The 12,548-nt window shown below is 62.0% G+C and overlaps 1 protein-coding gene across 1 annotated transcript; it reads right to left on the reverse strand.

Moving 5' to 3' along the window:
* Nucleotides 1-1,457: 1,457 nt before the first annotated feature.
* NUAK2 (NUAK family kinase 2) lies at nucleotides 1,458-12,112 on the reverse strand. The gene is made up of 7 exons (XM_056511484.1): nucleotides 11,757-12,112; nucleotides 7,210-7,330; nucleotides 5,790-5,941; nucleotides 4,511-4,576; nucleotides 3,559-3,678; nucleotides 3,197-3,329; nucleotides 1,458-3,124 (listed from the first exon to the last, which is right to left on the reverse strand). The coding sequence occupies exons 1-7, from the start codon at nucleotides 12,066-12,068 to the stop codon at nucleotides 2,052-2,054; spliced, it is 1,977 nt and encodes a 658-aa protein (XP_056367459.1). The 5' UTR covers nucleotides 12,069-12,112; the 3' UTR covers nucleotides 1,458-2,051.
* Nucleotides 12,113-12,548: the final 436 nt, after the last annotated feature.

Consider the following 12,548-nt stretch of genomic DNA (forward strand, 5'->3'; position numbering starts at 1 on the left):
AAGGGACTCGGGGCAGCCCCGGGGAGATGCCACAGCTCAGGGTTGGGCTGAGCTGCCCACGACACGGGGGACAAGCTCTGCTGGCACCAGCGGGGACACGGGGCGGGGGGGGCTCCTCACACCCAGAGCTCCGAGGGGCCACCAGTGCTGGGCTAGCCAGGCCTCCAGTGGGACCTGGGGTGGCATTTTCGGCTCAGATGTGACCCAGCCAGGAGCAGACACGTCATCCACCCCAACATTCCCATTAAAAATCTTTGGGAATGCCCAACTGCCGTGCTTGAATTCCCTACACCCGTCCTTTAGCAGCCGCAGTCCCAAACCCCGGGATGCAGCACTGCCCACCCAGAGCTGCCACGGCTCCAAAAACAGCACGAGGGGACGTTTTCCTGCAAATCCGGGATGAAACGGGGCTGTGACTCCAACACCAAACCCAAAGAGGAGCCTGTGCTGCTTGCCTGGCTCATCCCATCCCATCCCATCCCATCCCATCCCATCCCATCCCATCCCATCCCATCCCATCCCATCCCATCCCATCCCATCCCATCCCAGGGCACCAGGGCTTTGCCCAGGCTCAGCTGGACGCCCTCAGAGTCGCTTTAAGCTCTCGGAGTTTCCCAAGGCTCGGGAAGCACGCGGGGAATGCGCGGCGGGGGCCGAGCGCGGTGACCCGAGCCCGGGGGGACAAGGGGTGGCATTCCGGGCACGGCCCTGGCACCCTGGCCGTGCGGGGGGTGAGGCACGGGATAGCTCCGGTTAACCCGGCTGGAAATGGGTCAAGGGGCTGAAGGGAAAGGGGGGAGAGGCAGCTCTTGCCGCCAAAACCCGGGAATATCCCCCAAACCCAAACCCACGGGGGTTCAGGGATGTGGGAGGGGCTGGGACAGAGGGGCTGCTCGTGGTGGGGAGAGAAGGGATCCTGCTTCCATCACAGCTTCCCCTAAATTTTGGGCTGTGTTTATCCAGCAGCTGCTCAGCTTTAAAATCCAGATTTCCCACTCGTGGGGGTGCTGAGCCCCGACATCAGCCATGTGCCAGTCCCAGCTGAGAACCAGTTAAACCCAGTTTGAGGAGGGGCTGAGCACACAGAGGAGTCTGAGCTGAGCCGATGGAGCACAGCCCTGTCCCAGCAGGGATGGCACAAGGTCAGGGTCAGGGACAGGGACACCAGCCTGGCCCAGGCAGCCCCTCCCTCACACCCAGCAATCAAGGTGACAACTCAGCTTTACCATTCGCTTTTAATTTAATGTTTTTCTCCAGCCCGTGCTGCAGGAAGGAGGGAAAACACAACACGAGCACACGTGGCAATAGTACAAGGGAGCCGTGTGACACAAGGACACGGCCACCTCCCCAGAAACACCCCTGGAGGCCTCTGTGGAGCCAGACACGTCCCGTGCTCCACAGCAGCCTGGGCAAAGGCAAGAAATCAATAAATAAAGACACGGTGCCTCACCAAAGGCACCTTTTCTATTTCTTTTCTTTTTTTTTTTTTTTCTTTTTCCACATTACAATGAGATGTTGGCATCACAGCATTTCCCAGCCCGGGCTTTTGGCCACATCCAGTTTCTCAGCACTCAGGACAGGGCAGAGCCGTGGCCTGGGTGCCCCAGCACCTCCCAAAGCCCACGGGCAGCACCTTGGAGCCCTCGCCAGCACCCTGCTACATCTGCAGCTTGTTTGAGGTATATCACCCACCCCCTCCGTTACCTTGTGCAGCAAAAAACAGTGCAAAGAAAACAAACCCCCCCACCCCCAACCCACTGCTTTCACCCCCGTGATGAGATGATTTTGGGAGGAGAGGACGGCAGCGAGGAGCCCCCGGGACCCCCCAGCCCCTCCTCGGGGGTCACTCTGGGGGCTTTGGTCCATTCAATGTCCTGGCCCTGGGGCATCCCCCGGCCCCGAGGCTGCCAAATAAATCCGTGGGATGCGGATCAGCAGCACCGGCAGCCCCGGGGAAGGAAGGGAGGGATGGAGGGAAGGAGGGAGGCTCAGCCCCATCCCCAAAATGCCGGGGGAGAGCCCGGAGGGAGGCGGGCTGGGCTCGGCTCGGCTCAGCTCAGCTTCACCCCGACACAGCGCCGGTAGAGCTGGGTGTCATTGTCACAGCCCGCCAGGGACGCGCTGCTCTCGGCCAAGGGGCTGCGGCAGTGCGTGACCGTCCAGCGGCGCAGCCGCCGCCCTTCCTCCCGCTGCTCCTCCTCCTCCAGCCGCAGCAGGCTCTCGGCGGACACGCAGCCCCGCACGGCCCCGCCGCCGGGGGCGCCGCGGGCGGGCAGGTCCAGCTGCTCGAAGGACTCGGTGGACAGGATGCTGTCCTCGCTGACGGCGCTGGCGGGCCGGCCGCGGGGTCCGGGCGGCAGCGACACCTCGCTGAAACCCCCGAAGCCGCTCCCGGGGGGGGTTCCCGGCCCGGCGCTGCCCGAGGAGAATTTGCCGTTGTGTTTGAGGATTCCTTTCCTGCGGGCCGGGAGCCCCCGGGCGGGCGGGGAGGGCGGCTCGGCAAACACGGTTCCGTCCAGGTCCAAGCTCCCCGCGTCCAGCACATCCCCGGACTCGCAGCACTCCAGGGACGAGTAATAGCCCGACTCCCTGGCCGGGGGCTTCTTCAGGATTCCCTTCTTGGGCGCGGCCGCGGGCGCTGCTCCCGCTGCTGCCGAGACCCGGGAGAGCCCCGCGGGGACCCCCTCCCCATCCTCGGCCGGCGGGGGGCCGGGCCCGGGCACCTTCTGCTCGCACGAGTTCCTCTTCTTCAGGATGCCCTTGGGCCGCTTGAGGATGGACTTGGAGGGGTTCTCGGGGCCCGCGGGCACCTCCTGCAGGGCGTGCGACACGTCGTTCTCCTTCTTGGACTTCTTGAGCGAGCGCTGCCGCTCCAGGGCGGCGCCGGGCATGTGCTGCTTGAGGAAGCAGCGCACCTTGGAGCCGTTCTCCAGCAGCGGCCGGGACGAGCGGCGCAGCCACTCGGCCACCGTGGCCAGCGGGGACTCGCTCTCCCGCAGCAGCTCCTGCTCGCCCAGCGGCATTTTGTAGCCCCAGTTGACCCACCAGTGCGTGGCGATGTCCTCGATGGTGGCCCGGCGCTCGGGGTTCACCATCAGCATCCAGCGGATCAGCCCGCAGGCATCTGGGGAAGGGGCAGGTCAGGCACGGGAGGGGACACGGGGAAGGGACACGCAGGGGGCGGGGCTGTCCCTACCTGAGAGCTTCGTGGGCTCCCGGTAGTCCCCGCTCGTGATCTGCTTGACCAGAGTCTTGTAGTCGTGGCCATCGAAGGGCATCGTGCCGTGCACCAGGATGTAGAGGAGGACACCCAGGGACCAGCTGTCCACCTGTGGAAGGGACAGAGGAGCCTGGAGGGGACAGCAGGACCGGCCTGTCCTGGTCCCCACCCCACCAGAGTCTCATCAGGACTCCCAGCACGGCAGCAGCCACAGGGAAGGGACGGGGTGTGGGGCAGGACCCCAGCACACCCTGCAGTGCCCCGTTATCCCAAGTACCCTGGGAAAACCCCAGAGGGATTCCCTGGGCCCACCTCCCACAGAGGGAGGCACAACCCACCTCGGGGCCCTTGTAGGGCCGCCCGTTGATGATCTCAGGGGACGCGTACAGGGGGCTGCCGCAGTAGGTCTGCAGGAGCTTGTCCTGCTGGAAAACGTTGGACAGCCCAAAATCTGCAATCTGGGGGGACAAACACAGCTGTCATCCAGTGGCAAAGACCCTCTTCCCAAAGTTCCCATTCCCAAAGACCCTCTTTCCAAAGATCCCCCCTCTCCAAAGTCCCCCCTCCCAAGTTTCCCAAGGCTGAAAGTTCCCCTGGAGTTCTCCTGGAATAAATCTGGTCCAAACCAGAGCTGCCCTTGGTTCTGAATCCCCTCAGGTGGCACCACCAGCCTGGTTTTCCACCCCTGAGGTCACTCCTGCTGCTCTCTGCCTCCTGAAATCCTCATCCCAGGCACGGCAGCAGCTGCCCTGCAGCGCTGGCAGCGGGAGCAGAGTGGAAAGGTGAGGCTGGAAGCACTGCCAGGCTTTCCTCCAGCTCATTCCCAGCCACCCCGGGCTGCAGCAATCCCTATCAGCTCCACCTTGCACAGGTACTCATTATCCTCATTACAGCTGTCACAGGAGCTTCTGTGGCTGCCCGCGAGCTCCCAATTGCAAAATTATCCCCGGTGGAGATAAATCCTGCAGCCCGTTCCCAGTGACCGCAGGGATCCCCGTGAGAGCACGCTCAGGGGAGCTGGGATGTCCTGCTGGCACCTTCAGAAACCAGGAAAAGAGCCCTTCTCATGCAGCCAGCCTTGATCTGGGCACTCAGACTTTGCCCTCTTATCAGCAGGCTGGTATCAGTTATGGCTTTACCAGATCTGCTCAGGTGCCAGGCTCTCTCCTGAGGATTCCAGGTGGTGCCAGAGCTCTGGGAATCACGTGCCCTGAGGGGACTGAGGTGCTGTGGTCACCCCCTGTCCCTGCACGCCGGGCAGCTCCCCTGGGTGACACCCCAGCCCCTCACCTTGATGTTCCCGTTGGCGTCCAGCAGGATGTTCTCCAGCTTCAGGTCCCGGTGGACGATCCCGTTCTGCGGGAAGAGCCGGGGTTAACCCGTGGGGGTTTGAGGGAGGGCAGCTCGGCACAGCGGGAGGTCACTGCCGGGCACGGGAGGAGCCGCAAACAGCGCGGGTGTGGCCCCGGGCAGGGTGGCCCGGGTGTGCCCAGGCCCTGCGGCACCAGCTCGGCAGCAGCAGCAGGGAGGTGACAGCAGCAGGTGCCACCCTGCGCTCCTCCATTGTCCCCAGCCGTGGCAGCACGCGGTGCCAGCCCCACCCGGGCACAGCTTCAGCTTGGCCAGGGCCTGCTGTGCCCAGCTGAACGAGCCCCCGCCCTGGTTTGGGGTGAGGAGCTGCCTTGGGGCATCCTCCGGGCTGGAGGGTCCTGCCAGGGCACCATCCCAGAGCCCCAGGGAGGTCCTGCCAGGGCACCATCCACAACCCCAGGCAGGTCCTGCCAGGGCACCATCCACAACCCCAGGCAGGTCCTGCCAGGGCACCATCCACAGCCCAAGGCAGGTCCTGCCAGGGCACCATCCACAACCCCAGGCAGGTCCTGCCAGGGCACCATCCCAGAGCCCCAGGGAGGTCCTGCCAGGGCACCATCCACAACCCCAGGGAGGTCCTGCCAGGGCACCATCCACAGCCCCAGGAAATTCCTGCCAGGGCACCATCCACAGCCCCAGGCAGGTCCTGCCAGGGCACCATCCACAGCCCCAGGCAGGTCCTGCCAGGGCACCATCCCACAGCCCCAGGGAGGTCCTGCCAGGGCACCATCCACAGCCCCAGGAAATTCCTGCCAGGGCACCATCCACAACCCCAGGCAGGTCCTGCCAGGGCACCATCCACAGCCCCAGGCAGGTCCTGCCAGGGCACCATCCCTCCACCCCGCAGCTTAGCCTCCCCACCAGGAACAGGACAGGTGAGCCAGGCCTTGGCTCCCAGCCCCGCGGGCAGCCCTGGGCGTCTCCGTCTGGCCGGGTGGGAGGGGAGGTGACAACTGCCAGGCCGGGTTAGTCACCTCCACAGCGCAGCAGCCGAGGCCAGGACCTCCCAAAAGCTGCCAGGGTGCTGCCACACCCTTCAGACTAAAGGCAGGACCAACCCTTCTGCTGGGAAAGGTGAGGGGCCACGGGCTCTTCTCACCTCCCGCTCTGCTGCAGGGAGGAGCGCTCAGGAGCCCACCCGGCCTCTCTCCCGTGGGAAATCCTCGGGAAAGCCGCGGGAATGGCGCTGCCCGCGCACCTTGTGGCAGTAGTAGACGGCGGACACGACCTGGCGGAAGAAGTGCCGCGCCTCCTGCTCCGAGAGGCGCTGCCGCTCGCTGATGTAATCGTACAGGTCGCCCTTGCTGGCGTATTCCATCACAATGACGATCTTGCCGCTGTTCTCGAACACTGCGGGGCACGGGAAAGGGTTAAAAGGGATCCTGGGGGAGTTCTCGTTAGGGCGTTGCTGTTAATGAGCAGGTGAAGCCTTGGTTCACCCTAACGCTGCCCACCCCAATCCCTGCCCTCAGACTTGGGCTAACAGCGACCTGCGGGTCAGAGGGGGCCACCAGGGCTGTCACCCACCCCCCCCGGTGCCACCAGGGCTGTCACCCACCCCCCCCGGTGCCACCAGGGCTGCTGGCCCAGCAGCTCTGCCACCACCGAGCCTGTGCCACCACTGGCTGTGCCACCACCGAGGCTCTGCCATCACTGAAGTTATGTCACCACAGTGGCTGTGCCACCACCGAGGCTCTGCCGCCACAGCGGTGACTCAGACGTGCGGCTCTTTGCTGGAACCCCTCGCCAGTGACCTTCCTGCCTGTTCCCAGTGCTCCCAAAAAAGGCTCTGGCTGGAGCCAAGAGCCGGAGCGTTTTCTTCCTGTTTGCAGAAAGCACCTCGGTATTTTTGAATTCCAGCGGCCGGTGTGAGTCAGCGCTCGCAGGCAGCGCGGAGGAGCTGCCAGCGCGCCCGCCTTTGTTCGCAGCACAAAAGGCTCCGGATCCCGCACAAGCGCCGGGAGCAGGGGCAGAGCCAGCCCGAGGAAGGGCAGGGGCACAGCAGGGCCCAAGGCCTGCGTCTGCTAAGCCTGACCCAGCTGCGGATTTGGGTTTAGTTTGGTTCCGGTTGGAGAAATTTCTCTCGGGATATCCCAACCTCCCGGCAGCAAAGCCCAGCCCTGGCCACAAAGCCCAGCCCGGCAGCACCAGGAACTCTCCCAGCACGCTGTGGTTTGGTTTTCCAGCGCTCCAGGGAATGAGGAGGACTCCAGGACTGAGATTAAATCCTGCCTCGGGCTCAGAGCAGATCCACGGAGATTCCAAATTCTCTGGGATGAGCGCTCAGCACAGCCACACTCAGGCCCTGCTCCCCATCACAGCCTAGCCTCCCTCCACAGCCCCACCGCAGCTTCCAGCTCCCAAAAATCCACATTTGGGGCTGGATTCGCTGTCTGGGTGGGAGGGGAGGGGACAGGACAGGAAGGGTTTTTTCTGGAGCAGGTATTTCCCCTCGCCGGGGAAAAAACAGCCCGGGAGCATCTGCATTCCCTGTGAGTGAGCAGGAACGGGAGCCAGGTCCTGGAAGGGAGGAGAAGCCGGGCCAAACCCACCCCAGCCCGTTCCCGAGGCTCGGATCATGGATGCAGCTGGAAAACAGAAGGGAGAGGAGGCCTCACCTTCGTGCACGGCGATGATGTGCGGGTGGTTGAGGGAGGACATGATCTCAATCTCCCTCCGGATGTGGACAAGGTCCTGCTCATCCTTGATTTTGTCCTTCCGGATGGATTTGATGGCCACCTGCAGGTGAGCACAGAGGGGGCTGTGAATTCCCGAAGGAAGAAATTCCTCCCTCCCTTGTTTTGGGAAGGGACTCACAAACAAATCCTGGCTTCCCCACGAGCTCCATGGAAACAGCTCCCAGAAAAGCCAATTTATCCATTTGGGGTTTATTCTTCCCAAATCCTTCTGCTGCACACGAGGGAGGAGCTGCCCCCGAGGGACATCTGTGACAGCTCCTCATTTTTGGGGGCTCCTCGAGCCTCCTCCCGCAGGTAGCACAGCCCTGATCCTGATTTTTGGGGGCTCCAGGAGCTTTATCCCACAGGTAGCACGGCCCCGATTTTTGGGGGGTCCCAGAGCCTCATCCATCAGGTAGCACAGCCCTGAGTTTTGGGGCTCCCCAGGATTCCTCCCAGGGTAGAACAGCTCTGATTTTTGGGGCTCCCGGAGCCTCCTCACAGGTAGCACAGCCCCGCCCCCGATTTTTGGACTTTGCAGGGATCGCGTCCCGGCGCTGGAGCTCGGCCAGCCGCAGGAATGTGCCCCATGACTGGGGAGATAACCACAACAACAACAACAGCCAACTCCTGGGGTGAGGAAAAGGGAAAAAAAAACCCACACCTCGGGTTTTGTTTGCCTCTAAACCACTTTATTTCTAGGAGTAAGAGAAAGTTTGGATGAAAAATAGATCCCTGCTCGGAACGGGGTGGGAGAGCCGGAGTTTTCCAGGCTTTCCTTTGGGTTTTCAAGTTTTCCTCTACAAGGAGATTGAAAAGGGAGGAGAAAGAGGGGTAAGAATAGACGCCTTCTAATCCCCTTTCAAAGGGGCACACAATGCGCTCCCAGGGCTGAATTTACAACTGAATCCAGCAGAACCTTTCATTTATTTTTTTTTTCTTCTTTTCCCCTCCCAGACAAGAATGCGGAACAGTTCTAATCCCGTCAAGGGACCCTCGCAGCAGTCGCCCAGCAACGGGGAGAGGCCACGGAGCCCCGGCGGTCGCAGGGAGCTGTGGGAGGGATGCTCAGCCCCGTGTCCCTGGGATTCCGGGGCCTCGCTCCTAAAGCCCAGCCCAGCAGGCAGCCAAGTTTTGCTAAGCCGGGTCTGTGGCACCCGCGGGAGGCATCGGGCACAGAACCAGCGAGATCTGAGCAGGGAGAAGCCTCTGGAAGGGGGCTCAGGTGGGTTCCTGAAGTGCCTTGCTGGCCCCAAATCTCATTTTTTGTGGCCCCAAATCCCATTTCTGTGGTCCTAAACCACCCCAGGCAGCAGCAGCCAGTGCAGGAATTGCTCCTGGAGGATCCAGCACGTGGGAGCAGCGGACTCTGGCCCGGGGAAGTTCAGTAACCCCGGCCCGAGTTACTGGATAAAGCAATACCGAAAGTGTTTGGCTCTTCTGGGAAGCCCAGCCAGGTTTTCTTTCCACTGACCTTTGTTTAACAAGTTACATTTTAACAATTTTTTTTTTTTTTTTTTCGCTGCTGCTCCAGTTACCTGAGCCTTGCAGAGCCTCCCAAATTCCTGCTCGCTCCCTCCATCTCTGCCCCCTGACACCCAGCCCAGCAGCCTCAGCATTTCAGGGCCAAAAATTCTGAGCATTTTTGAGAGTTTCCTCGCTGCACTGGAGGCTCACACCCAAATTCTGAGCCCGGGGCTCAGGAAGAGCCACAATCCATAAAAAGATGAAGTAGCTGCAGGAGATGCCCCTGGATCTCTGGCTGTATCCAGTAGCGCTGGATCCTCACCGTGATCCCAAAATTAGTGACCTGCAGGCAGGTGGAGCCATCCCATCTTCCCCCAGGGATGCTGAGCAGCGGCTTTGTTCCCAAATTTCCCCTGCCCGGGAGGGATGGGAGCAGAACGTGTCCCCCGGAGACGGGAAAGGCCACCCTGGAGTGGGGGACAGCAGCCTCGGGGACAGGCAGGGCCACAGGAAAATCCTGCAGGGAAACAGCCAGGAAATCCCTCCGGGAGCACAGCGAGCTCGGCAGTGCTTTCCAAGTCAAAAAAGGCTTTTAATTACAAGTTTTTGGGGGCAGAACAGGTATTTTCAGCAGCTGCTGAAAGATGCATTAAGCTACAACCTCAGGCAGCGCTTCAGAAGTTGTTCCAGGCTGCGAGGGCAGCGTTTGGTGCTCGGTGAAACGCGGATTGAAATCCAGCGTGGCTTTCCCAGAAAAGACTCTGGAATATTCCAGGTGCTGCCTCCTCCTGACACCACGCGGGCCCCAAAGCGCGTTTGTGACACCGAGGATTGTCCCACGGGAGGTCCCCCGGCTGTGTTTGGTTTGGCTGCTTGCCAGGGATTGGGAGCCAGGCTGGGAAAAAATCCAGGCTGGGAGGAAAAGAAAGAGCCCGGGGGCTGCCCTGCAAACAGGTGGAGAAAAAAAGGGAAGGGGGGAGAAAAAAGGGGAAGGGGGAAAAAAATGAAAGACAAAAAAAGGAAGGAAAAAATGGGAAGGAAGGAAAAAAGCAGGAAAGGAAGAAGGGAAAGAAAGAAAAAAAGGGAAAGAAAAAAAAAAAAGGAAAAGCAAAAAAATGGGAAAGGGAAAACACCCAGCAATTCCCTCCCCTGATATTGCAAGGATTTTTATAAGGATTGGGAAAGGCACTCAGCAGGAGCATCACTTCGGATAAAGGATTTCTAACAAGAAAAAAAAAAAAAAAGAAAAGGATTTTTTCCCAGACAAATAATTCATGGAAGTCCTAAAACACCCTCCAGCTGCAGGAGCCTGGAATTTCCTGTCACCTTCCAACCAAATCAGCCTGCTCTGGGTACAGGTATTTTAAAATTCAGAGAGGAGCAAGAAATCCGGGCGGTAAAACGAGATGTTTCAAGTGTCAGAGGCAATTCCCGATTGGCCAGAGGCAAAATCCCTGCGGATGGAGCAGCTCCAGCTTTTCTGCCCGAGCCGGTGCCGGGGGATCCCCGGTCCTGCCCTCACAGCCGCGGGTTTGGGAAGTGAAAACCGCTGGGGCAAGGAGCAAATGAGAGCCGAGCTCGGGATAAAGCTCCAGATTAACCAGGCCCGGAAATGCTGAGCGCTCCGAGAAAGAATTTGCGGGAAGAGGAGAGATTTGTGGGCTTGAGTCTCCTGTTCCTTCACCGGGCCGGGGAGGTGCTGCTGAGCAGAGCCTTTGATTTTCTGCGGCGTTGATTGAGGGCTCGGTGGCCCGTGGGTTGAATTTGCATGAAAATAAAGAGATGCCAGAGCCAGTCCTGAGGGGCTCCCGCAGAGTTTTGGGGCACAGAGCTGAAATTTCGGAGCTGCAGGTGCGGGCAGCGAAAGGCAAATTTTCTCTGGCGTGCGAGGGGAGGGATCCTCGCAGCTCTGGGGGTGGAAGCTGCATTTCCAGGCCCTGATTATGCAGCAAAGCAGCGGCTCGGATGGGCTGATGGAAAGGGCAGAGCTGCCTTCGGATCTGATTTCATCAAGATTACACAAGGAAACCTCGCAGGTTCGCGGCTCTTTCCCCTGGGATGTCGCCGATCCCATCTCAGCCCCTGCCAGGGCCCGTCCTGCCTCTCGCGGGTCACCCCCAGCTCGGGCCGGGCTGCGAGGGGCTTTTTGGGTCCCTCCCACCCCTTGGAATTCAGTCCAGGGTTGAATCCTTGCAGATCCCCACAGGACAGAGCAGCACCCGGCGTTCCTGGGGGCTCAATCCCCTTTTCCCTGAGAAAAGCTGAGCCGGGCTGAGCCAGAGCCACTTTCCCCAGCGAGCTGGGGTGAGTCAGGAATTTGGAGAGCCCTGCTGCGCTCTGGGTGCCCCACACCGTGTGAAAGCAAAGCCCGGCCCTCACCCAGGGTGAGAGGAAGGGAAAAACCCTTCAGACTCAAGTGCGGTGTTTGCTCTGGCGGCCCCGTCCCCGCCCGCTCCTTCCCCCAGGAAGCGCGACCGCGGTCAAGTGGGCGAGAGGAGCCGCAGCTCCCCGGGAGGAGGGGGCGAGACCCCCCTGGGCTCCCTGAGCACCCCCTGCCCCACGGCGAGGGCAGAGCCGCACACTGCGGGGGGAGCGGGCCCGGCCTGGCTGCACCGAGCCGGTACCGGAGAACAGGGAATGGAACCGGGACGAGATACTGGGAGCGGGGGATGCGCGGGGGTCCGTGGGGATGGAGGGGGGAGCATAGGAGGGGGAGGCACCGGGACCGGGCTGAGGGGAGCGGGGGCAGCTCAGAGACCTCCGAAGCACGGCGGGGCTGCGGCGGGCACAGGGAGGGACACACTGGACCGAGGGATGTACCGGAGACAGAGAGGGACACACGGGGCCGGGGGGATGTACCGGGGACAGAGAGGGACACACTGCACCGAGGGATGCAGCAGGGACGGGAAGGGACGCACCGGACCGGAGGGGATGCGGTGGGAACGCCAAAGGTGCACAGGACCGAGGGATGCTCGGGGACCCCGCACCCGGTGACGATGCCCCCCCAGAAGGATCCTTACCAGCTTCCCGGAGCGCTCCCGGGCTTTCTTCACCTTCCCGTAGGTGCCTTTGCCCAGCGTTTCCAGGAACTCGTAGCGGTGTTTGAGGTTGTGCTTGTGGTGGTGCCGCTTCACCGCCTGCTTCTTCATCAGGGGCCGCGGCGATTTGATCAGCCCCTCGGCCAGCGAGGCGGCCAGAGCAGAACCGGTGCCGGTTCCGGGCCCCGCCGCCCGCTCCATCCCGCTCCGGCTCCGGCTCCGCCGCCCGCCTCGTCCCAGCCCGGCCCGGCGATAAATGCGGCGGCTCCGGCGGCCGCGCCTCCCTGCGCCCATTGGCGGCTGCCGGCGACAGCCCCGCCCGGGGCCGGGACCGGGACCGGGGATGGAGGGGCCGGGCTGCGGGGACACCCCACGGACAGCGGGGAACCCGCGGGAGGGGCTGGGGGGACCCAGGGGGCAGCGGGCTGGGGGCACCCACAAATTTGGGGTGAGAGAGGAGGTGTGGAGAGGGGGGCAGAGGGAATTCAGGGACGAGGGAGAGAGGAGGGACAAAGAGGGGCGCGGGGGGGTTCCCAGGCTGAGGGAGATGCAGATTTTCCAAGGGGTGATGAAGGACAGATTTTCACCCCTAGGCTGGGAAGGGGAGCAGCCCCAGAGCGCTGGGAGGGTCAGAGGGGCTCTGGAGAAAAGCCTGGGGTGCCAGGACACGGGGAATGGCTTCACGGTGACTGAGGGCGGCGTTAGACGGGATATTGGGGTGAAATTCCACCCGTGACCGTGCCGAGACTCTGGCACAGAGTGCACAGAGCAGCT

The sequence above is a fragment of the Oenanthe melanoleuca genome, chromosome 26 (assembly GCF_029582105.1).
Source record: "Oenanthe melanoleuca isolate GR-GAL-2019-014 chromosome 26, OMel1.0, whole genome shotgun sequence".
In the NCBI taxonomy this organism is placed as follows: Eukaryota; Metazoa; Chordata; class Aves; order Passeriformes; family Muscicapidae; genus Oenanthe; species Oenanthe melanoleuca.

What these genes read in the sequence shown, in the direction of transcription:
- NUAK2 (XM_056511484.1), bottom strand. Translation starts at nt 12,068, where the DNA reads ATGGGCGCAGGGAGGCGCGGCCGCCGGAGCCGCCGCATTTATCGCCGG. An exon ending in GGCCCTACAAGGGCCCCGAG is followed by an intron (nt 3,330 to 3,558) that starts GTGGGTTGTGCC and finishes TCCCTTCCACAG; the next exon opens with GTGGACAGCTGGTCCCTGGG. An exon ending in GGAGCCCACGAAGCTCTCAG is followed by an intron (nt 3,125 to 3,196) that starts GTAGGGACAGCC and finishes CCCCTTCCCCAG; the next exon opens with ATGCCTGCGGGCTGATCCGC.